This window comes from Pisolithus orientalis, assembly GCF_024613125.1.
Source record: "Pisolithus orientalis strain OTSU chromosome Unknown F5J12scaffold_6, whole genome shotgun sequence".
Taxonomy (NCBI): domain Eukaryota; kingdom Fungi; phylum Basidiomycota; class Agaricomycetes; order Boletales; family Pisolithaceae; genus Pisolithus; species Pisolithus orientalis.
Window position 1 is genome coordinate 1350476 of NW_026260787.1, and position 23366 is coordinate 1373841.

At 48.3% G+C, this 23366-nt stretch overlaps 5 protein-coding genes across 5 annotated transcripts; 3 read left to right on the forward strand and 2 right to left on the reverse strand.

The window, feature by feature from the left end:
* The first annotated feature begins 2012 nt into the window (after positions 1 to 2012).
* Positions 2013 to 3683, forward strand: F5J12DRAFT_814932 (uncharacterized protein). The gene is made up of 4 exons (XM_051745009.1): positions 2013 to 2453; positions 2514 to 2593; positions 2660 to 2840; positions 2897 to 3683. The coding sequence occupies exons 1-4, from the start codon at positions 2210 to 2212 to the stop codon at positions 3448 to 3450; spliced, it is 1059 nt and encodes a 352-aa protein (XP_051602865.1). The 5' UTR covers positions 2013 to 2209; the 3' UTR covers positions 3451 to 3683.
* Positions 3684 to 4041: 358 nt separating this feature from the next.
* Positions 4042 to 5625, forward strand: F5J12DRAFT_814933 (mitochondrial glycoprotein). The gene is made up of 6 exons (XM_051745010.1): positions 4042 to 4462; positions 4524 to 4636; positions 4695 to 4753; positions 4822 to 4957; positions 5016 to 5285; positions 5351 to 5625. Exons 1-6 carry the CDS (start codon positions 4285 to 4287, stop codon positions 5396 to 5398), a joined length of 804 nt encoding a protein of 267 aa, XP_051602866.1. The 5' UTR covers positions 4042 to 4284; the 3' UTR covers positions 5399 to 5625.
* A 418-nt stretch (positions 5626 to 6043) lies between these two features.
* On the forward strand, positions 6044 to 6983 carry F5J12DRAFT_968567 (uncharacterized protein; the record flags this gene model as incomplete). The annotated part of the gene is made up of 2 exons (XM_051750041.1): positions 6044 to 6305; positions 6374 to 6983. 2 exons carry the CDS (start codon positions 6044 to 6046, stop codon positions 6637 to 6639), a joined length of 528 nt encoding a protein of 175 aa, XP_051602867.1. The 3' UTR covers positions 6640 to 6983.
* On the reverse strand, positions 6575 to 9320 carry F5J12DRAFT_968573 (NAD-dependent aldehyde dehydrogenase; the record flags this gene model as incomplete). The annotated part of the gene is made up of 15 exons (XM_051750042.1): positions 6575 to 7143; positions 7208 to 7247; positions 7299 to 7371; positions 7429 to 7467; positions 7523 to 7582; positions 7634 to 7689; positions 7743 to 7817; positions 7881 to 8084; positions 8143 to 8312; positions 8364 to 8443; positions 8498 to 8522; positions 8575 to 8724; positions 8782 to 8974; positions 9047 to 9210; positions 9270 to 9320. The coding sequence occupies 15 exons, from the start codon at positions 9318 to 9320 to the stop codon at positions 7042 to 7044; spliced, it is 1482 nt and encodes a 493-aa protein (XP_051602868.1). The 3' UTR covers positions 6575 to 7041.
* Positions 9321 to 12597: 3277 nt separating this feature from the next.
* F5J12DRAFT_781063 (uncharacterized protein) lies at positions 12598 to 12900 on the reverse strand (the record flags this gene model as incomplete). The annotated part of the gene is made up of 1 exon (XM_051742528.1): positions 12598 to 12900. One exon carries the CDS (start codon positions 12898 to 12900, stop codon positions 12598 to 12600), a length of 303 nt encoding a protein of 100 aa, XP_051602869.1.
* Positions 12901 to 23366: the final 10466 nt, after the last annotated feature.

The window sequence follows — 23366 nt, forward strand, 5'->3', positions numbered from 1 at the left end:
CGATGCTCACGCTGTCAGGGAACCACTGGATGTGCGCGATGCCCAACTCAACGACGTGCGGCAGTGCAATGACATTACCACTGCATTCGAGAAAACACTGTCGCCCACACGCTCGAAAAGGCACCCCACCAAAAGTGCTATTGGTCAGGGATTTGGGTTGACTATGATCCGTTTTGTTTGGTGACGTACTAGATGTCCATCAAATGCGTGCGATAAGCACCCACAAGTTTCTATGTCTGGACGGGGAACCTTGACGTTCGCCAGCGGTGTGCTGAGAACGGGTTGGGCGCGGAATCTGACCCGTTCGGAATCACTGACACGGAGTGAGCTAAAACGCCAAGGGAACAGATGACTAAAAGAAAAAGAACATGGCAACAAATGCAAAAATTTACCACGTTTCCCGCTCGCCTTAATCAGGAGTTTTGAGGGGGCGCGGAGTTATCCAATGACAAGGTTCTGGCAGTGATACCACTCAGGAACTGTCATCCTAATAACCTATGTTCAGCGGGGACGTGAATTACAGTTCAACGTCGCTACTAGCACGCAGATGCTGTGTTTTTTGGCAGGTCACATACCTAAGGGGTGGTGGTGTGTGAGAGTCCCTTAACGTGCGCGAGAAAGAAGGTCGATAACGCAGGCCTCGTAATAGATCATTTCTCGATATAAACAATCACATACCGATGACCGCTACACACGGAAAATACGCAAGTACATGACCACCGCTGTCCAAAGATTTCCCCGAAAAACCGAATTTGGCAGATGGTGTCATACACTTGGAGTTAGAACTCTGGATGTACACGAACACGTGTCTGGGCGTGCAGGCGAAACAACTCGTGCCGAATGCGATGTCTACACAGAAGGAAACACACCCGTGAAAGGTGGGGCGGCAGAAAAATACACCTGCGAAAAAATGGGGCCGAAGCAACGAGCTGCCGTAAGTATTGGGAAGCATTGAAAGGAAGTGATGTCCCCTGAAGCTTCCACAACCGTCATCAGTTAAAACACAAGGAATAACTCAGCGTGTATGCGGAACATAATAAATTTGTTGAAGAGGCACGTTGCGATTACCCATTGCTCGACAGGATATATGATGCCATCTTGATAGATGCTTTAGAACCAAGGAGGGAAGGAACAACAAGCAATTGTGGTACACCGGGAATCCGCGTTCTGCTAAGCTGCTTGAGGGAGTTGGCTACTATCAACGTATACCAACCCTGGCCACCAGCTGCGAATCGGGCTATTCGCGGAGGAGAACGGAAACGCACCTCATCTGAGAGGTGATGATCCTGTCGAAGTATCCCATCGTGGATGGTTCCTTGGACGATATTATTCGATTAGAGAATCCTGATATACATATATCTGGGTTCCCATCTCCATTGGGGAGGAACCGGGAAGATGCGTAACATGATTGATAGCGGAGCGTATGAATAAGTACAGGCACAGCACGCCTCGCTGCTTTACTCCCACTGTATGGTCCGTGCGCAATAAGATGGTGAACGAAAAGCAAGGTTCCCGAAGCTGTTTCTGGCGGTAGTTTTCTGAAAACGGGTGCGGCAGCGTTTGAGCGGAGCTGGAGGATGTTTGAGGCGGAGACTTGATGAAGTCTACTAAACATGGGGCATGTATTGTCAATACTTTTGTAGATGACAGCCTTCCAACCACGTTCCAATGCGAGTCCAACGCTGGAGACATCATGTTGTGCACCGTCGTCGACGCCGACGGGTCGATAGATATAGGCGCCCGCACGGTGAACAGCCGCATCCCAAAAACGTCGCAATACAATTTCTGAGTTTGCACGTGTACCCCGTACTCTCTTTTACCCTTGCCACTTGCCCGTCTCAGTCTCATCACTTGTTCCGTGCTCACTTGAAACGACACAAGGCCCAGTTTCTTGCCGATAGCAATAAATTAAAGCCAGTAATTGAAGAGACAGCCGAAACTTGTCACTTCTGAGCGGCGACGGATCGGAAAGCTAGCATTTGAAGCGGAGTGAGTTCATTGCCTCTCTTCTAGCCCGTCCTGCCTAGTACCATTCCTTTTCCTGTCCTCATAAAGGGACGTCTACATCGTTAGATGGAGTGCCCAACCATGCCCTTACAGTTGGCTGACTTGTTTACTTCGTGTCTCCAGCACAGTTGCCCGCGCTTGTTGCTTACGCAAACTCACCCGTAACTGGGGGCAGGCCGGTCTTTAGATTTGTAGCCTGGTAATGGTAAACGACCAGGTTAAAACTACGGGACCAGTTGCCCAAGAACACCCCTACCCTCCAACCATGGCGCCGTACCCTCAGGGCTTCGGTGCTACTTATCCCGGCTATCCCATATACTTTGCTCAACCCCCGGATGCCAGTCATGGAGACGGCTCAAATGGCACCACCCCAGCACCACCATTTATGATCCCCATTGCTGCCGCACCTGGCATGTTGTATCCTTATCCCCCTCCTCCAGGGCAACGTACGTTAATAATTTTTTTAAAGGTTGCTTGGGTTTCCCAATGCTTACGTCAGAATGCAGCATATCCGCAGATTCAGCAACCTGTGCCTGCTGCTGCAACAAGTGGGGCACGTCCTAAGCGCAAACAAGTCAAGATGGCGGTAAGCCGGCAATGACATAGATGGGCAGCTGACGTGACCAATTCACTCCTCGAATACTACTTTTAGTGTACCAATTGCGCCTCTGCATGTAAGCGCTGCGACGAGATTCGTCCCTGTGGGCGTTGCATGAAGTATGGCATCCAAGATAGTTGCGTAGACGGCGTGCGGAAAGAGCGGCAAAAGGGTATAAAGCGCGGCCCTTACAAACGGAAGAACAAAGCTGCCACTGCTGAAACACCGTTCGGAGGTACAGTTTTTTTTTTTTCATTTATTTCTGTAGAACTTCATTCGGATCTTTCCCAGGATTCCCAGCGGCTGGCGGCGGCGATTCAGAATGGCAAGCGAATGGCGCAAGTAGTTCGAACGCCCCCTCGAGCGCAGCTCCAGCACCCGTGCACACCATCTCTCCTTACCCTCCAGAGGCATTTTATCATTGCTTCTTACCTCCAGGTTTCGCGCCGCCAGGTCATGAAGGCGGCCCAGCACCAGACGGCACGTCCAACGGAACAAGCCAGCCATCAGCGATGGTACCTTATTTCCCATTTCCACCTCCAGGATATTTTCCCTTCCCTCCGGGAGTTTATCCTTCTCCCCCGAACGGAACACAGGTGCCTACGATGGACCCGGCAGATGCATCGAGAAACGCCAGTCAGCTTGCAGAAAGTGAGCGTCGTATGGAAGCTACAGGAAAGAAGAGATCTAAGGGTGGCAAGAATGGAGAGTCTAAATCGAAGAGAGCGAAGGCGGCGCCTCCTGGCAATAATAGTGAGACTTCAACGTCTGGCGGAACGGTCGGAGGGAGTGACCAGGCCTCTGAGCCCGGCACGAACGGTCCTGTCGAAGGTGATGATGCCTGAGTAACCATTGATCCACGCCGGGTCATATGGTAACTTGCTCGTCAGCTTTACTTGAGACGTTTCTCATTTCCTGCTTCCGCGCCGCCAGCGGCCCTGTGGATATGTAACATGATCTTGATACGGGTTTGTCTTCGCTTGCTGCAACGCATGTATTGCCTGAATGTTTATCTACTGTGATTATTTGTTCGAAGAGTAGTTTGGACTGTCCAGAAACGCGGAATCCGTGATGCGCAACTTTGTATATATTTTACTGACCGGTGATCGGGGACCGGGGAAGCCTTTTCCCCAACAGCTAGTTGCTCGAGACTGGCAGTTTTTAATCTCCGCCAATTGTGAACGTTCTTAGCTCAAGAGGCAGAGTGTATCTCCAAGCAAGTAACTTTTGGGGACGTGATTCCCGGTTATGATGTTTCCTATCCTTCAAGACTCGGGGTGATGAGCTCCAGGATCAGTTATGTATCGTAGGGGTTTTGAGCAATGCCGTGGATTTTTAAGAGGATATCCGGATATCCGTTGGAGCCCTCCGCAACTCCCATCGTTCTTGTTTCATAAACTGTCTTCCCCATACAGAACCATGCACGTAAGAGAAGTCTTTCATGGTACTAACTATAGACCTGTCGACGAGCTTATATCTACCCTCGTGGCAGTATTCATTTAATACGCTGACCAGCCGAGTCCTTCCCAATCAGGAAAGGAGTTGTTTATCACTTTAAGACTTTCGCCAAACAAATCGGCTAAATTTTGGGATTAGCAACTTTTCAAGGCCGCTTTACCAGTCTGACTGCGACGACGACGACAACTAAATCGTTTTTGTAACGACACAGAGAGAAGACAATGTCTGCTACCCGTGCTCTTCGTCAACTCTCAGCCGTCTCATCACGCGTGGTCGCAAAGCCAGCGCTCCGTAGCATGCCATTGCGCATGTCTATGACTGCTTGGACATCTCCGCGTCTCACTTGCGCGGCTACGAGGGCGTTTTCTCTATCTTCTGCACGTTTCTCTGAGGGTTCGAGTGCGTGTGTTGTGTTGATTCTGCTCGTAAAGCGCCTACTCACCAATGACATAACATGCAGCCGACGTCCTTCTCTCGCAAAAACTTGCTGAGGAGCTGAAGTACGAGAAAGAAGCTGCTGACGAGGCAGAGCCAGATTTTTTGGAGACGTTCAAGAAGCAGGGTATCTGGAAGGTATTTATCTGCTCTCTAGTAGCTGTCGCCGTCGTTAACAAGTTGGTATGCCTGGTAGATCGAGGACATAGCAGGTAACGATGAAGTCATCTTGACACGAAAGTTTGGCAGTGAAAAGTACGTCCGTCAGTCTCGGGGATCGTTTCTCTTATTGTCCAACTGGATGTTTTTTTTTAACTGCGCAGAGTTCGCGTCATGTTCTCTATTGCGGACATCCAAAACGCCGAGGAACCTGAGTTTGCTCAGGAAGAGGAGGGCGATTCAGATGAACCAGAGAATATCCGCTCTTACCCCATCCGTGTCTCGTTCTCTATCACGAAGGTGGGGGGGTTCCGTTCGATAAAGATTCCGTCGAGGGACCTAACGCGTCCTCATCTAGGAAAACGCCCAAGGATCTATAAACGTCGACACGATGTGTCAAGACGGCGCATTCATCGTGGACAACATCTCCTACTACCCGGATGCACAACTCGGAACCGAGCTGACTGCGGAGGCGGACTGGAAACGACGTGGACTCTACATTGGACCACAGTTTGAGACTCTTGACGTTTCCGTTCAGGAGGAATTTGAGAAGTTCATGCAAGAGCGTGGCATCAATGAGAACCTCGCATTGTTCATTCCCGATTACTCGGAGTTCAAGGAGCAGAAGGTGTGTAGTAGCATCGCATTGGCCGTTGCTTTGTTCTTATGTCAACGTCGCGGTTGTTTTTTTAGGAGTATGTGAGGTGGCTGGGAAACATCAAAAAGTTTGTCGACGCCTAGACGTCGGCTGCTTTGATGCCGACCAAAAGTTCTAGTCTGCATTCTTATGTATTCAGTACCGTATCCACCTCCTATTCATTGTTAGCATCGACCTTGCAACTCCCCTCAATCGTTCCCAGCGTAACATTCAGTTATCGTACTCTATCTCCATTGTGTGTTATTTTGAGCGGGTGACCATGACAATTATCGTAAGAGTTCTTAGGAGCCGCGGAACCAAATTGGCAGACGAGATGTACTATTGTCCGCCAGTTTTGGCTTTCCCTTACGATGAAGAGTCCATGTGGTATTCCAAAAGTCTTGTTCCGGCGATGTTGGAGAGTTTGAGAACGCCCTGGAAGATTCCACTCCTCGCCGACGGGATGACCGACGCTGTGTTCGACGCTGTTCCAGAGACCTCCGCGAATAGCGACACAGCCCGCCATAATGATGGCATGTGCGACGTTTGACGTTTCGTGACCCTTCCATGACCAAGAAGTGATCACAATTGGCCCTCCAGGAGGAGGGCTGGTAGCCACGAGGCACACCCTTATGGCTGCGCACCCTCCGCCGTGTTTTGAGATATATAAACTACAAGCTGCGTGGCGACTACCCCCTCATCTGCTCTGCGCTCCGAGCTCGTGCCATCTATCTAAACGAACTTCACTTATGGCCATGTCATCATCCCCCATCGTTATCAGATATCCCTCACAGCAAGGTGGTGAACTATACGTCCCAGTTCATAAACGACGCTTCTCAAACACTCAGATCGTTACCGGGGTCAGCCCCTCCAGTTCAGATACCAACTCATCGCGATCCTCGTCACCCTCACCGTCAGAGGCGAGTTCACTTGCGAGCGACTTCTCATCCAGCCTACACATCGGTAGACCCCTCGTTGTCAGCAGCAGCCCCTCACTTGGTCATGCCCCTAGTGAGTTGCCTTCCCCTCTCCCAACATAGAAGAAATGCTATATACTGACAAATTGTTCCGTTGCGCAGTCCCTATATACAGCCCCGCAGACCTAATTCTCCTATCATCCTCCCCTCTTTCAAAGCTCTCGAAAGAGCACAAAGATGCTCTCCACCTGGCTGTGCCGGAGGTGGTGCTAAGCAGTAAACGACGCAAGGCACAGGAGTGGCGAGCCCGCCAGATGGCTCTGTCACACCAGAGCCCTCGCCCGAGCACCCATCCCTCGAACAAAGTCTCCTCACGTTCATCGCATCACCCTGAGGCAGACCAGTCAACCTGGAGGAGGTCTATCTAAACCTAAATTATTATTGCATAATAGACGACATCACGGCTCGGGATATACCACACATATGGGGATGGACTGTTGTAGCATTGTACCGTGCATCTAGTAATCATATACAAGATTAGACCACTCGAACACAGGCCGTGCTTCGTCGGACAGTCACGCGCATGATAATCGGTAAGGGTCCGTGAGGTAAACAAAACGAAAACAATAGAGCCGGAACCAAGACAAAAGATCGGATAATACTAGCTAAAGACCAACTGCCTCCTTCGCCCATTCCGAAACCCGGAGCTGCGTCACTCCGACTGCTAAAACGAACACAGCAATCAACACCACAAAATAACACCGCCGACCATCATCGCACAGGGCTAGGCTCTGGAAGCCTTTTATCAACACGCGTCAGCAGCTGGAGGCCTAGCTGCCTTTGCCTACCTTGTCAGTCCCGTTGGCAAGTTGGCGGGGACGCGGAGGCAACTTGACACCAAGGAGTGACTTGAGATAGGACTCCTTCTTTGCCTGTAGAATCAAAGATAGTATCTCCGGGGTGTTCGCATCGAGAGGACAAAAAAAGCGGGCTTACCGTATATGGTGGAAATCGGCTCCCGAAGATACTATCCACCCTGTAATGTGTGATGAGCGACTGTCCTTTAGAGGGCAAGCGGTATTCTAACCATGAAGGGGAATCAAGGGAGGACCGGAGGTGGGTGAACAAATCGAAGGTGTATTTCCGGGTGTGGTAACCCGCTATGGAGTTTTCATCGCGTCAGACGGAATCACGAACAAAGGAACAATTTGACCTACACCCGCTTGGACCAATACCGCCAAACGGAAGCCCGTCAACTGTGGCACTAGCGATCAGGCGCAACAAGACGTCGTTGGAAGTCTATCGGCGTACCAGCGCAATGGACCAAAGTGTCATTCGCTACCGCCGAACCGCTAAGAGTGTTGTCGAAGACTATGACAATGAGCACGCGCTGAGTGAGCTGAAAGAAACCTGACCTCATACCTTTGGCTTTGAACGCAGCGTCTTGGGAGAAGACATATAAGGCAAGGGGGTTATCGCTTGACATGGGCGTTACCCAATTGATAGACTGGCAAGCGGGAATACAACATACTGGTCATTGATGAATGCGATAGCTTCGTCGATATTCTTCACTGGCACAATGGGCAGAATAGGGCCAAACAATTCCCTGAGTGGAAAAGAAAATATCCAATATCAGCGGTACAATCACAAATACATGCATCGAACATACTCGCTCATCAAAGAATCATCTCCCTTGACATTCTTGACAATGGTGGGAGAAATATACTTGTCGCTCTCGTTGGTCTCGCCTCCGAACGCGATCTCACCTGCGGTCCTGTCGAGCAGGCCTTTCAGGCGTCGGAAGTGGGTATGGTTGACGATGCGACCAAATACCCCTGCAGCCGAAGGGCCGGATGGATAGAACTCATCGTGTCTGAAACGTGTCGAAGAAGTCAGATGGTCACCCGACTCTCGAGGGGCAGGGTGCGCACGCGGCTTTGAGGGCTTGAACGACCTCGTCCTGCGCATCTTGTGGAACAAGGATGTAGTCTGGAGCGACACAAGTTTGGCCCACGTTAACGCATTTACCCCACATGATGCGTTTAGCGGCAGTCTTCAGATCACATTTAGGGTCGATCACAACGGGAGACTTGCCACCGAGCTAGACGACCATGTGTGAGAGAGAAACGAGCTCGACGATGGAACTACACACCTCGGTGCTGACAGGCGTAAGTGTTTTTGCAGCAGCAGCGCAAACGAGCTTGGCCACGCGACCACTGCCAGTGTAGAGAACTTGGGCATGCGGTCAGCGTACAGGTGACCATGCATGCGTTATGAAATGCTTACTGTGAGCCCATGGCAACTCCAGCAACTAAACAGCAGGCTCAACAACACGTATGCCACGTAAGAAGGTCGCCACGCACCCTCGTGGTTTCCGGCACAGCGCCCAGCACGACACGAACCACATCAGGATCCAGATATTTTGGGACTAGCTCAGCGATGAGTCCACTAACAGCAGGAGACAGCTCAGACGGTTTGAGAACGAAACAATTGCCCGCTGCAATCGCGCCAATCTGACACAAGGTTTCAGAACAACTATGAAAGACCTCCCGATTGCTCGCCGCACATACCATAGGACCAAGAGCGAGCCATACAGGGTAGTTGAATGGACTAATGGAGAGAACGACACCTTTCGGTTCCTTACGAATGACGGGACGCATAGCGAAAAAGTTGAAACTGAACGGCGCCTTCTCCGTTTGAGCCCATTTCTCGACACGGTCGTAGGCAATCTTGCAGTCGCTGACGGTAGAGTCGAGTTCCAAGCTAGTTGGGCGCAAACGTCAGAAGAAAAAGATAATACAAAACCGTGCATAGAGGACGGAGTGCTTTACGCACAAGGCAGTCTCGAGTGTAGGCCGACCGAGGTCAGCAGCGAACGCTTCTTTAAACCGGTCGTAATTATCTTGAATAAGATAGGCTAGCTGCAGGATCTGAACCTTGCGGGCTGCAATCGACTTCAACTTCCCCGTTCTGAAACTTTGACGGAGCGTAGCATGAATCTGTAAAGAGCCACTCGTTGAGCACCAACATTGTTGGTAGAAATATTTCCTGTGCGCACGGCATCAATCTCGTCAAACGTCGTGTACTTGAGTGAGGTCGTGTCAGCCATAGTGACGGTTGCAGAGGCTGGCAGGCAGCGTTGCACTCCAATTGATCTAGACAGAACCTGTGTATTACATTACGGAAGCTGGCGTAACCGGAGCCACGCGGAAAGCACTATCCGAACAGAACGGGTCACAATAACTACAACTAACCCTAAGTAGATACATGACAGTGCTTCAGCCCCACCTCTGCAGGGTCATTGCAATGGACAGTTGAAGAATCATATTGCCTGCTGATAGGGCACTTACCACAACCTACGACACAATCAGGCCACACAGATGATTTATTGTTGTACAGGATTTTTGATGACGGCTCATCAAAAATCAGGTGCAACAATAAATCAGTTAGGTGGAATCCCTTCACGAAGAGGGGAGAGCGAAGAAAAGACAGCCCACGACAGCCCGAGAGTAGTCTGAATCAAGTTTCGCAGGTGTACCGCGAGCTACGAAGTGCACTCAAGGGTGGAATCACTCGACCTAAACAAACTGACGGAATCTGTCGTCGCTCGCCATACAGCGCACGAAAGATTTCGTGAAACCAATGCAGGGGTCGTGATGCCCAGCCAGTGTCCGTGGTTGGACGACAAAGCATGTAGGAACGTTGTAGGAGGTGCTGTGATAGCAGGTAGGGGTCGTGATGACCGTTGGATGACGAAGCGTGTGGAAACGCCCGTAAGGTGGTGGCGTTAGTACATTGGTGCGTCATCTCAGAGGCCGAGCTTGAGACGACACGACAACCGCAGGCGAGCGACTAAGAATCCACGTCCGTCGGGAGAAAAAACTACCCAATCCCCGCGACGCCTTTCAAAGTGAGCAAACTACCGTCGCTCTCCCACATAATGTGGTCATCAAGCATAGACGACTCGGCCACTGCCTTTCTGGTACGTCGCGCTGCCCGTTAGGACAGGACCCGGCTAGAGTCGATCGAGGGGGATTGGAATACTCAGACCTTGACCCGCTCACGAGAGAAGACGCGTGCAAAGACGCGTCTTTTGTGCGGAATGAGCCTCGTAGCTTTCGAGCTGTCGCAGGATGAAAGAAAAGGTAGGCCACAGCGGACCGCTTAAATACGAGATTTGGCTTTGGCTTTGTTTGACCACCTACGCTAGCGAGCCGAAGGCCACGTGGCGCCAAAGGAAAACTTCCAAGAAAGTAGTAACGAGCCTTCGGCTCGCGGCTGCTTCGCAGCCTCCCACTACCACCGGCAGGGGTGGGAAGAGTTTTAAAGGGAAGAGCTGCATCCAGCCCACATTTCAAGCCAGGTGGTACAATTTGATATTACATATTACATATATACACAGTTACAGATCATATGTTCAGATGTCTGAATACTTCAGGCCAGACTACATTGCTTGTCTTGGTATCATCCTGACCTTCTCTAAACAGAACCTTTATCCTCCTGGGATGAGTACAATGTGAAAGAGCCACATAAAGCTGCCCATGAGAGAAAACTGCAGAGCACAAGTCAATCCCCACATTCTTTACTGATTGCCCTTGTGACTTGTGGATGGTCATTGCATAGGCCAGGTGCACAGGGAACTGCATTTGACAAAATGGCACAGGGGAATCCTCAAGCCCAGTGTCAAGAGCAACCCTGGGGATCAACACCACATCTCCTTCTCCATCCTTCCTTCAACACTCTACACTCCAAGATCCTGTGTGTGGATCTCACCAGCCTCAACCTAGTTCCATTATAGAGTCCATGGATGGGATCCAAGTTGCACAACAGCATCAGAGGTGCTCCATTCTTCAGCTCCAGTTTGTGCAGGGGAAATCCAGAGGGGGACAGGGAGTGCAACACCTCTGGTTGGATGTACTCATACTCCTGGTCAGTCACAGAGTCTGCACTGGTATAGGTGTACTTCTCCTGTGGTTGCACAGTATCCAAGATGGTAGCATTTATCTCATGCACCTGGGCATTCCTAGAGGTCAGGATGGTATGATCCAGGAAATAGCCATCAGGAAGTTGCTGGTGTGGTTGCAGTGCAAGCAGATCTGAGTATATGGTTTGCATCAGAGAGGGCATGTCATCACCACAATGCATGTGCTGAGGAAGCTCCAGTTCTCCATCAGTGGTCCCTATCTCCAGAAGATGTTGTGCCCACTCATCACATTTAGGATCCTGGCCAAGATGCATATTCTGGTTGAGATAGTGCACCCTCATCTGTGCCCAGAGGTTGGAATGAGTGAGTGTGGCAGGTACAATCTGCTCTCTGGAGCCATGCTGGATGACAGGGAGAGTCTGCCTGAAATCCCCACCCAACAATGTAGTGATCCCTCCAAATGGCTGGTCCCTATCCATCAAATCCCTCAGAGTGCGATCCACACACTCCACCACATGACAATGCTGAGAAGCAGCTTCATCCCAGATGATCAGGGAGGCCCTCTGGATCAGTTCATGGCACAGGTCACCCTTCTTGATATTGCAGACACTCTGTTCATGGCAGGGGATGGGGATCTTGAACCTCGAGTGCTGTATGACCACCAGGCAAGAGAAGTGAAGCAATGCCTGTGGATGCAACACAGAGGACAATCTTGTTCCTTGCATGAACAGCAGAAGCAATGAGGTTGGACAGATAGGTCTTGCCACAGCTGCCACCACTCTGAAGGAAGAACATGGTCCCTTGTCCACCCATGACACTCTCCAGCACTGCTTGATAGAGATTCCTCTGCTCCACATTGAGGGTAGCCTCTCCCCTCTGCACAAACTCCTGCAACCAAGGGACATTGAGTGCCAGCTGTTCATTGATGAGCTGGTTTCCTCCATGACCTCCCCACTCCATCTGTGGCCTTGGCATCTCAGGGTAGTCCTGTAGGCTCTTTCCATGCCTGTGAAGGGCCTGACCAATCAAGTAAAGACCATAGTCATAGACCTGCTCCTGGGTGGGCTGGGGGATGGCAAGGTGATGGATGAGCTGGTGATGCAGGTCATCACAGAGATGATGCCTGGAGGCCTCCCACAGGTGATTGGGATGAACAGGAGCACCATGAACCAGAATGATGACAAAGAGATGATGCAGGTGGGATCCCATCTGGAAGTGAGCAGCATCCTGCAGACACAATATCCACTCCCTATCATCCTGCAACAGACCAAGTGCATGACAGGCCTCCTTGAAGGTCTCATGAACCTGACCCTCCACAATATGAAGGTCCTCAAAGGATGTTGCACCTGTAATGGGTGTCAACTGAGAAACAGAGTGTCATGGAAAAGAACTTACCCTTGACCTGAGTGAGCAAAAGGCACAAGTAGAACTTTTCTCCAGCTGAAGGATACACAGAGTACATTCATCCAATGGCCTTGTACCTCTGGTGCACTTTCCACACAGCCCTCCTGGCATCCCACACAAATCTCTTTGGGAAGTCCTGGTACAGGTAGTCATGTGCCCCAGCAGCAATCAGGTCCTGGTCCTTGTTGGCTTCAAACCAACCCATCAGCTGGGTGTCCTTGGGATTCTCCACCACATTCTGGATGTTGTCCTCAGCATGAAATATGACAGTCTGTTCCCCTGGTAGGAGTTGTGGGGCAAGAGGCTGCATTGGATGGGGTGGCTGGGGTGTGTACAGAGGAGGGGGTGGAGAATGATGCATTTGATGCAGAAGTTGCACATCATGATGTGCTATGAGGTGATGTGGAATGCCAGGATACTGCTTTACTGGCACAGGAGGATGGGTCTGACATATATAGTCAATCTCACATGTGTATTGGACATGGAATGTGACTTACAATCAAAGCAGGAGGAATTTTGGGAGGCATCTGGTGGGGAGGGTGATGTGGTTGGCAATGGGATGGAGGAGAGCCAAGGACTCATTGGTCATGTTCAGCCTGGCAAGCAGTGCTCTGGGCATGCTGTGGTGAAGTGGGGGGGGAGGACCTCATGGTTTGAAGCAAAGCAAATTGGATGTAGGGCTTGAGGAGCAATAAAGGGGACCAAGGATGAACCACCAAAGTCACTCTGTGCCTGTGCCAGACCTTACTGACTGGAACTTGATGTATGACAGAGCTAAAGGCAAAAAGCCCAAGACACATTGAATGGTAACTGCAAGCAGGAGTGACCCCACTTTGTTATGCTTCTGTCAGGGGTCTTTCCTTTTTTGTCTCCTTGTGGTCATGTGCATCATGTGCCTTGTTGCATCACTAATAATCATTGCCATCCTAGGGGCTTGTATGCTAGAGGGGTCCCTCGGATCTCCTGCTGTCACAGTATTTCCAATACCTGTTGAGACCATAGTTCCCCTTTGATCCAGTATTCCACCACCCTCTCTGATGGACAACATGTTTCTTCCTTGCTCTGGTTGACTTGTTCTGACTCGTTTTTATTGTCTACATGTTGTACTATAGCTCTGGTGTCTGACTCCTCACTGCGCATTGATTGTGCAGCTGGTACAGCCTTTGTTTCCTTGCCTATCCCCATTGTATGACACTGTATGACTTGTTCCCCCTTTATTTATTTGACTGATTGTTCTGTTGACTACTGCAGATATGCGTTGTGCCATGACTGGTACAGTACTTGGTACTTAGGAGTATGTAAACCTATGTACTTCATCCTGTATCTGCAGTTTTTTGATAGCTTGCAACTCAGCTAACTTCCTTCTCTTTTGTCCTTGTTCTCTCTCTGTGTGACTACCCTAGCAGATCACCAGAAGACAGAACCTTTGTTGGACCTCAGAGATAACTGAGCTATAGGGGTTATGATACATTTGGCCTGTAGACTCCCCCTCATGTGCTTCGTGCCTATTCCATTTGAAGAAGTCACCATGCTCAGGCGTAACAAAATCAAAAAACTCAGTGCAGCTTTTGGGACTTGTCGACCTCTTTGCAAAAAATCTACTCATCCCTGGTTACTGAACTTCAACAAACCAGTTACTCTCACACAAGGCTCGTTGCTCTCCCTATGAGTAAAGACTAACCTGCCTTTGTCCCACTCCTTGAGTAACAAGATTGAGAAGCACCCCTCTACCCTTAACCAGATCCACTGCTCTACAGGCAGCCACTAGGCTTTAATAGATTGCCTCCCTAGAGCCTGCACTTGTGTGTCTCCCTATGTGTAAAGCCACTTGTGCAACCAACAAACCACCCCACACTGACAGGTTTCTTTCGAGAAATAAATCCTCCCTCAGCCTTTGTTGTCACTACCCATTAAAGTGTCTAACCTGCAGAAATCGAAGCCTCCAGTCCCTCCTTGACCCAATCCCCTTGGACTCAGTAGGCACCCACCTTTACCACTGATTCCTCTAGGACAACTTGGTCCTTCGGTCACTGCAACAAACCCCCAGTTATCATATCTATCCCAGTTTAGGGATTTGGAAGTCATGCTTAGTTCAGAAGATGAAGACAATCAGAAGTCTGACACTTCTTTCAGATCAGTCCTCAAGGAAGAACAAGAAGCATGCAAATTGCTAGAAATGTCCATGACAATCAGTCACGGAGATTCAGCTCCTGAGATGCCTCCAAGGACCTTCTCAGAAGAGGAGCTGAGACAGAGGTTGGAAGAACAAAGAGTCGCTATGGTGGAGGAGCTCCACCAGGCCATGCATGCAACTACAAGTGACCCCTTCCCAACTGGTATGCCTATGGACTCAGCCCTATGCAATTGGTATCAACGAAACTTTGGAAAGGTAATTCCCCCAGAGGTCCCCATTGGTGGGTCCAGTAAGGGTAAGGCCCCAGCTGATGATGATGACATGTATGGATGCCACCCACCCAATGGAGGTTGGGAGTTTAATGTCGGGCATCCCAGAGAATATGATGGAAGCCATAATGGGCTCCAGACCTGGATTACACAGGTCGAAGGTTACTTGAACCTAAACAAGCACATTTACAACTTGGAGTCTCTCAAGATTTCATTCACACTCACTTATATGACTAAAGGTGCAGCCATATCCTTCGCCAAGAACTATCAAAATGAAAACAAGATACTTGACAATACTATCTACTACACTGATACCTTTCAAAGGTTCATTGAAAGGCTGAAGGCAACCTTCGAATTGGGTGACCAAACCACTCTCACTATCTTGCATCTCTTGGAAATTCAACAAGGAAAGTGTGAACTCGAGGCTTATATCATGGAGTTCACGGGGCTTGTTAATAAGGCTCAACTCAAGGAAGAATCACATGAAGCAGGGATCTTCTTTGGAAAAGGATTGCAGAAGGAATATCATGATTGGGTCCTCAATTCTGGATGCACCCCCTCCACAGTCATAGAGTGGATACAGTGTGTGGGAGAAGCTTGGACTGCTATTGCTACAAAGCATATCCTAGAAGGGAAATAATCTTGGTATGAAAGAAAGTTCATTCATTACTGTGGAGGTTCCTGAGATCCTGATGCAATGGATGTCGACAAATGTAAACAGAATGTTAGATGTTCTGGTTTGGAAATGAAGTGCTTCAATTGTGGAGCTGAAGGTCACATCAAGTGTGACTGCAAAGTAAAAGTCAAAACTCAACTATCCAATGTCTGCATAGTCCTCTTGGAGGATGGCATGAAGACTGCCTACATCAGAGATCATGAGGCAAATGTGGAGGAGCGAAAGTTGTTGGGTTTTTACAGGGGACTGATGAAATTCCTGCATCAGTCAGTCCCGTTGCTATCTTGTCCACTAAATGTACTTCTATAGATGATGAGTCAAATATGCGAATTCATTCCCTGCTTGGACTTGTTGTGTTGCCAGACTACAACACAGGAATATGGGCCTGTATTGACTCAGTTGCAGAAGTCTCCCTCATCTTGGAATGAATGGTACAGAAACTTGGAATCCTGACCTATCAGGTGAAAAGCAAGTTCAAGACCACCTTGTTTACCAGAAAAGATGTGGAGTGGGTAACCTGAAAAGTTACCCTGAAGATGGAGATCAAGGAGTGCACTATACAGGTCAAGTGTTATGTAGGCTCTCTTGTCAGAAAAGAACATGTCCTTCTCAGGATGCCATTCCTCAAGGAGTTCAAACCAAGAATGAACTGGGAAACCAGCAAAATTACATGCTGGGATGATGGGTATGTGTATCCCAAAGGATCTGACTGTTTCATAAAACAGGTAGTGTCTTTGGACACAGACAGTAAGAAGGAATCTTCTGGTCTATCCCCAGAAGTGGTAAAACAGGATTTGAGTGAAACCCCCAAGGTAATAATTAACAAAACCACCTTATCCACAGAACTTGAGGCTGCCTTGGCAAGTGGAAAAGAGGAAGTCAAGCTTCCCGAAATGTATCAAGAGTTTGCCACGGTGTTCGTAGAAGATGATATCCCACTTCCAGCACATTGGCCAGGATTAGATCACAAGATTAGACTCCATGAAGACTTCAAGCCCAAGAAGGCAGTGGTATACCCAATGTCTCCTGATGAACTTAAAGTTTTAGATGAGTTCTTGGATGAAAACCTTAAATGCAAGAAGATTTGACCATTGACTTCACCTCAGGCAGCTCTGGTGTTTTTTGTCACAAAAAAAGATGGGAAGAAGTGGCTAATTCAAGACTACTGCTATCTGAATTCCTTTACAATACCCAATGCACATCCATTGCCAAATGCCCAAGCCCTGTTCAATGAGTTGGTTGAATCAAAATACTATGCCAAGTTCAACATTTGATGGGGTTTTACCAACCTATGGGTGAAAGAAGGAGATGAGTGGAAAGGAGCATTCATCAAACCAAGAGGGCTTTTTGAGCCAACAGTAATGTTCTTTGGACAATGTAACTCACCCCCTTCTTTCCAGCAGTATATGGATAAAACCTTTGAAACCCAAAGAGGAAAACAGGTAGGATATATGGATGATGTAGCAGTTCATGCCAAGACAAAGGAAGAACTATGCACTTGTGTTTGTGAGTTCCTGAAGATCTGCGAAAAGGAAGGCTTGCGCCTCAAGATCAGCAGGTGTGTCTTTGAAGCCAAAGAAGTCAAATTCCTTGGAATGGTTATAGGAAAGGGGCATATGGAGACTTTGTTGACAAAGACCAACACCATCAGTACTTGGGAAGCCCCTGACAATCTTATGGGATTTCACCAATTCCTTAGATTCTGCAACTTCTACTGCAAATTCATCCCTTCCTTCTCAAGTGTCACCAGACCCCTTCATGACCTTACTAAAAAAGGGGTTTCCTACCAGTGGACTCCAGAATGTGATGCTGCATTTGAGAAACTAAAATCTTTGTTATGCTCCTCTCCAGTCCTCACTATCCCTGACTTCTCAAAGCCCTTCATGTTGTTCACAAACACTTCAAAGTCAGAACTGGTGTGGTCCTCACCCAGAAGGGAGCTGACAATGAGTGGCACCCCTGTTCCTACCTCTCCCAGTCCCTGGTTGGTGCCAAGCAACATTACCAGGTCTATGACCTCGAAATGCTTGCCATCATCTGGGCCCTCAAGGCCTTCCACCTGTACCTCCTCTCTCCCATTGAACCCACTGTGGTCTTTACAGACCACAAGAACTTGGAATATTACCACAAGCCTCAGCAGCTCATGCCTCAGCAGGCCCAGTGGGCTGCCACTATCCAATCATACCCCATCCAGTTCTCCTGGCAGGCTGGTTGCCTACAGGTCCTGGCCAACACTCTTTCTTGGAAAGGCACCCTGGAGGAGCCCACCCTGGTGGCCATGGTCCTTCCCCCAGACCTTTGGCTTTTGGAGGGGGTGGGTCCCCAAATTTGCCTTGTTTCACCTTCTTTTTCAATAACAAAAATACAAAAACAACTAAAAATTAACTGTCTCTGCCACATCAGATGATTAACCATATGAATGCAACATTCCAAGTCCAACTCCAAGCTGTATTCCTGCCCAACTGAGGAAAAGCCAAAGGGGAATTGGCTGTCTGACACTCTCCCTTTGAGGAAACCTGTAAAAGGAGCACATGGAATTTATGCAATATCCATGGACCTGTATGAACACATCAAGAACAATATGCCAAAGGATTCAACAGGGCCAGAACCCAAGGATAATGTCATGATTGTGGAAGATGGAACAAAGCAGTTCAGAACTACCTGGTTGTACATCCCCCCAGAAAACTGCTGCCATTGCATGCACTCATATCATGACCATGAGTCAGCAGGACACCCTGGACAGAAGGTGATGTTCACAAAGATGTGAAAGGAAGTATGGTGGGAAGGTATGAGCAAAGACATACAAGCTTATGTGGTTGTCCAACATGTCAGACCACCAAGGTTGTGACTCACCCGCCAATGCCACCCATGGTCCCTCATGATATGCCCAAAACCACATTTCTGTTCCAACAAATATCTATGGATCTCATCACCAATCTCCCGGTCTCGGGAGAACAAAAATATGACTCTATTCTCACAGTTGTCAATCAGGGGCTGTCAAATGCTGCCCTGTTTGTTCCATGTCATAAAACAATAGACTCTGTTGGCATTGCCCAACTCTTCCATCAGTTCATCTATTCTGGGTTTGGACTTCCCAAATCAGTAATATCAGATCAGGGACCACAGTTTGCATCTTCCTTTACAAAGGAACTTTACAAAGCAATAGGGGTTGTCCCTAAACTTTTGACAGGTTACCATCCCCAGACCAACAGAGAGAGCAAACATGTCAACCAAGAAGTGGAAGGATACCTTCAGCTGTACTGCACAGAAGCACCAAACTCATGGGCAGCCAAACTCCCATCCACTGAATTTGCTCACAATTCACATGTCCACTCCATCCATCAAATGACTCTGTTTTCACTCCTCCTGGGTTATGACCCATCCCCTTATCCTGAAGTAAAACTAACCATGGTACCCTCAGTCAATGAAAGGTTAGAAAGGCTGGCCTCAAATCAGGATATAGCAATTCTCATGCATAAGAAAGCACAGGACCTGATGTGTTCATGATCAAAGGGGTCCTATGTGCTGCCCAAGGTCAGAGATCAGGTCCTCCTGGATACCAGGCACCTTCATATCAAAAACCAGTGTGACAAAATTGTGCCCTGACGTCTCAGACCATTCAAGGTGACTCAGGTTGTCTCCCTGGTAGCCTTCTGACTGGCTCTCCTGCCAACCTGGAAGGTTCACCCTGTGTTCCATGCCTCTTGAATCTATCCTTATCAGGAAAATGATACCTATGGAAGAGCTCCACCAGCACCACTCCTGGAAATTGTAGATGATGAAATAGAATGGGAGGTCAAGTCAGTCATCAATCACAAGGTTGATGGATGCAGAGGTAAATGAAAATACTTGGTCAAGTGGAAAGGTTTCCCACATTTGTCCAATACATGGGAACCTGAGGAACACTTAAAAGAACATGCCCTTGAAGCACTCAACCAGTACAAACTTGCTCAACACCTGTGGAGTTAAATGGATTCCCCTTGCTCTGTCAATACCGAGAATGACTATGCTGACCTCCCCCTCCCAGAATCCTTTCACGACACCACAGACGACAGGGTCATTCCCCCCATCACCATCTATGCACCATCCTCTCCCCCAACGTCCCCCACTGGCTTTTATGTGTCCATGTACTCCTCCCCCTTGTTGCAACCCCATCCATTATTGCCCCCTGTCTCCAGAGCTCACAGACCATGCCCACTCGCAGGGTTCTTGGTCAAGCATGTCCCCACTCTGTCAGCCAGAGTCCCCCTCAGTGAGGACAGTAACTGAAAGGGAAAGGGTAAAGCACGGACTTATGATGACCCCCATACAGGAGCAGCCAACAAGGGTCCTGCTGATGCTTCTGAACCTCCTGACCTTCACACAGCCTACACCACCTACTCTGACAGCGCTCAACGTGTCACCCTCAATCTCCTCACAACCACTGCCCTTGCCCAGAATGATGAGCCAAGATTACCAATCTCAGCAAGTGACTACTTGGACATTGTTAGGGCACTTGACGTCTTCCACAATGAGGACCACATTGACAGGTGCACACCAGAACAGATTATGTATTTTGGGTTGCTGTCTCAAATCTACAGAGCAACAGACATAATCAATAGTTGCATCTCCAAGATATGAACCCATAAACTCAGTGGAACCACCCCATTGTCAGAGGTAATTATGATTGACATGCTGGAGAAGGGTTCTTTGGAGATCACCAAGGCTGTCACAGGAGGTGCTTATCACCATTTGCAAAGCCAACAGGTCAGAGAGTTCTTGGTGCCACTGGCTTCATGAATCCTAGATTGCATCAAACTGAAACAAGAGGAACCATCAGTTTCAGTAAAAGAAGACCAGATGGCAGATCAGGAGAAGGAGAAGGAGTGGTGTGTTGTGGAAATAAAGTTTGTGGATTAGGGGGAGCTCTTTAAAGAGGTTGGTGCATGGTTGGATACTGGGACTCACAACTCTGCTTGGGAGGTCCTCTTACAGGATGCATCATGGGCCAGAATTCACAAGCATTATCACAATGCCATCCATGCCACCAACCCTCTCCCTGCGACTCCCTTCATCCCTGTACCTACTGATCAACTTCACTTCTACCTTGGAGGACAGTCTCCTGTCCCTAATGACCACATCCTCTTCCAACATGCATGCTACCAATGCCATTACCTGGGACATTGGTTGTGCTGCAACAGATGTGGCTCCCATTTTACTCCAGCCCTCAAAGAACTGCTGAAGATCTCCTGCTGTCACAGTATTTCCAATACCTGTTGAGACCATAGTTCCCCTTTGATCTGGTATTCCACCACCCTCTCTGATGGATGACATGTTTCTTCCTTGCTCCAGTTGACTCATTCTGACTCATTTTTATTGTCTACATGTTGTACTATAGCTCTGGTGTCTGGCTCCTCACTGCGCATTGATTGCACAGCTGGTACAGCCTTCATTTCCTTGCCTATCCCCATTGTATGACACCATATGACTCATTCCCCCTTTATTTATTTGACTGATTGTTCTGTTGACTACTGTGGATACACGTTGTGACATGTCATGCCACAACTGGTACAGTACTCAGTACTTAGGAGTATGTAAACCTATGTACTTCATCCTGTATCTGCAGTTTTTTGATAGCTTGCAACTCAGCTAACTTCCTTCTCTTTGTCCTTGTTCTCTCTCCATGTGACTACCCTAGTAGATCACCAGAAGACAGAACCTTTGTTGGACCTCAGAGATAACTGAGCCATAGGGGTTACAATATGTTTGGCCCATAGACTCCCCCTTGCATGCTTCATGCCTATTTCATTTGAAGAAGTCACTGTGCTCAGGCATAACACACTTGGCCTGTAAAGGCCCCACCAAACAGGTCTCTACTCTGTAGTGATGACAGAGGTCCCAGCCTCAGAGAGGCCTCAGCAACCAGCAGACACATAGAGTTGAATCTACAAAGCTAGGTAGTAGGGACTTGTCAACATGTTGGTCTTGGTCAACAGCTTTCACTCCAACACCTGCACAAAGCAAGTATCCAGGGACACCCAAAGGCCCAGGAAATCTATGGTAATAAAAAGTGTCAAAATCTCCCAACAAAGCAAAAACAGCAGCTAAAATCAGGGGAATTGATGAGTGGGGTGGATGAGTGATGGGCAAGGGGAGAGAATATGCACCAATTGCACAAAAATGCAGAAAAAATAGTCTGAAAAATGTGAAAAAATCCATTAGTATGGCCAAAATACCCATACCAACTCCAGATAGATGTGAAACACTCACCAAAGCTTCCTATACAAATGATGCCCAAGAAATGGTGCCCAAAAAGCCAAAAATGCAGTCAAACTTCACTAAAAGTGAACACAGAAGGAGGTCAAAAATGCTTCCTGAACATTGTAGAAATGTCTATAGACTCACCAGTGACAGAGACCTAGGAACTTTGGGCAAAAGTTGTGTGCAAAGTTGTGCAAAAATGCCAAAAAAATGACCTGAAAATGTGATAAAATGCATTTAGTATAACCAAAAGCCAAATTTTTTTGCCAATATGGGAGGTACCCACCAAGCACTTCTGGATGGAGAAAGGCCAAGTAATGCCTGCAAAAAAAAACCAAAATTTCAGCCAAAAAGTGAAAAAAGGACAGAAAAAGACCCAAAAAGCCAATGAAATGATCTCAGTGCACTCCTGAGCATGGTAGCAGGTTGATAGGCTTACCAGAAGTGGAGGGAAACACTGAAAATGGTCAAAAATGCGAAGGATATGGGCCTTATCAGTCAGAGATCTCCTTATCTGGATCATATGTAGCCAAGATCAGTGCAATCAGTGCAAACACTCACAGTTCTAGCAAATCTTCTGGTGTGTCAAGTGCCTCAATGGAGAGCTACAGGGAGGGAGAAGGGGGGGGGGGAAGCTTGCAGACACAGCACAGCTAACTACAGGAGGGACAGGGACAGCACAGGGACAGTGGATGGCAGCCTGTCATGGCCACATGGCATTTGTCATACAAAAAAGGAAAAACACATGGCATTAGCAACTGTAGTGAGAATTGTGAACTATGCAAAGTACACATCAACTATCAGTGATCAGGTGTTGGGCACAGTCCCCCTTCACCTTGCACGTGACCATTCACCATTAAACTTATTGATGGCACTCACTGCAGAAACAAGATTCTGTCAGTACAGTAAATAGACTGTGGAAGGTGGTCTGTGTGCAATACAGATGTGGCTAACCATATTTCTTGACCAAATTTGACTGTCAGAAATATCTGGGAGCTTTTCTGTATGAAATCCAGACTTCATGAAATCCACTTGAGCCTTGGCAAAAATCCCAATGTATGGTTTGGAGACAGATCATGTGTCTGTACCAAATCCATCATCCAAACAGATCAACATGTGTTCTGTCTACACCATAAGGACTTCTCATCTACCTAGATGCTGACTGACTTCCAGACAAGGGGATGGCTGGTTTTCTTGACATCCAGACAATCTTCTGCTTGACTGCCTGTACACCATGACACCTTCCAGACAAGTCATTGACACTTTGCAAAAATTTCAACCTCAGCACCAACCCATACCATGACCAACCTCATATCATTCCAGCTCCATATAACACACCCTGGAACCTATCATGTCAGTTTCATGCCACCAACATCTGGCATTGTGGTATTTGGCTCATTGAATGATATCTTCAATGTAGACTAATTTTTCCTCTCCAAGACTCTCAAGATAATGACTGTACTTGCTGTTGAACACAAAAGCACTTGAGTCCAAACTGATCCCATCAT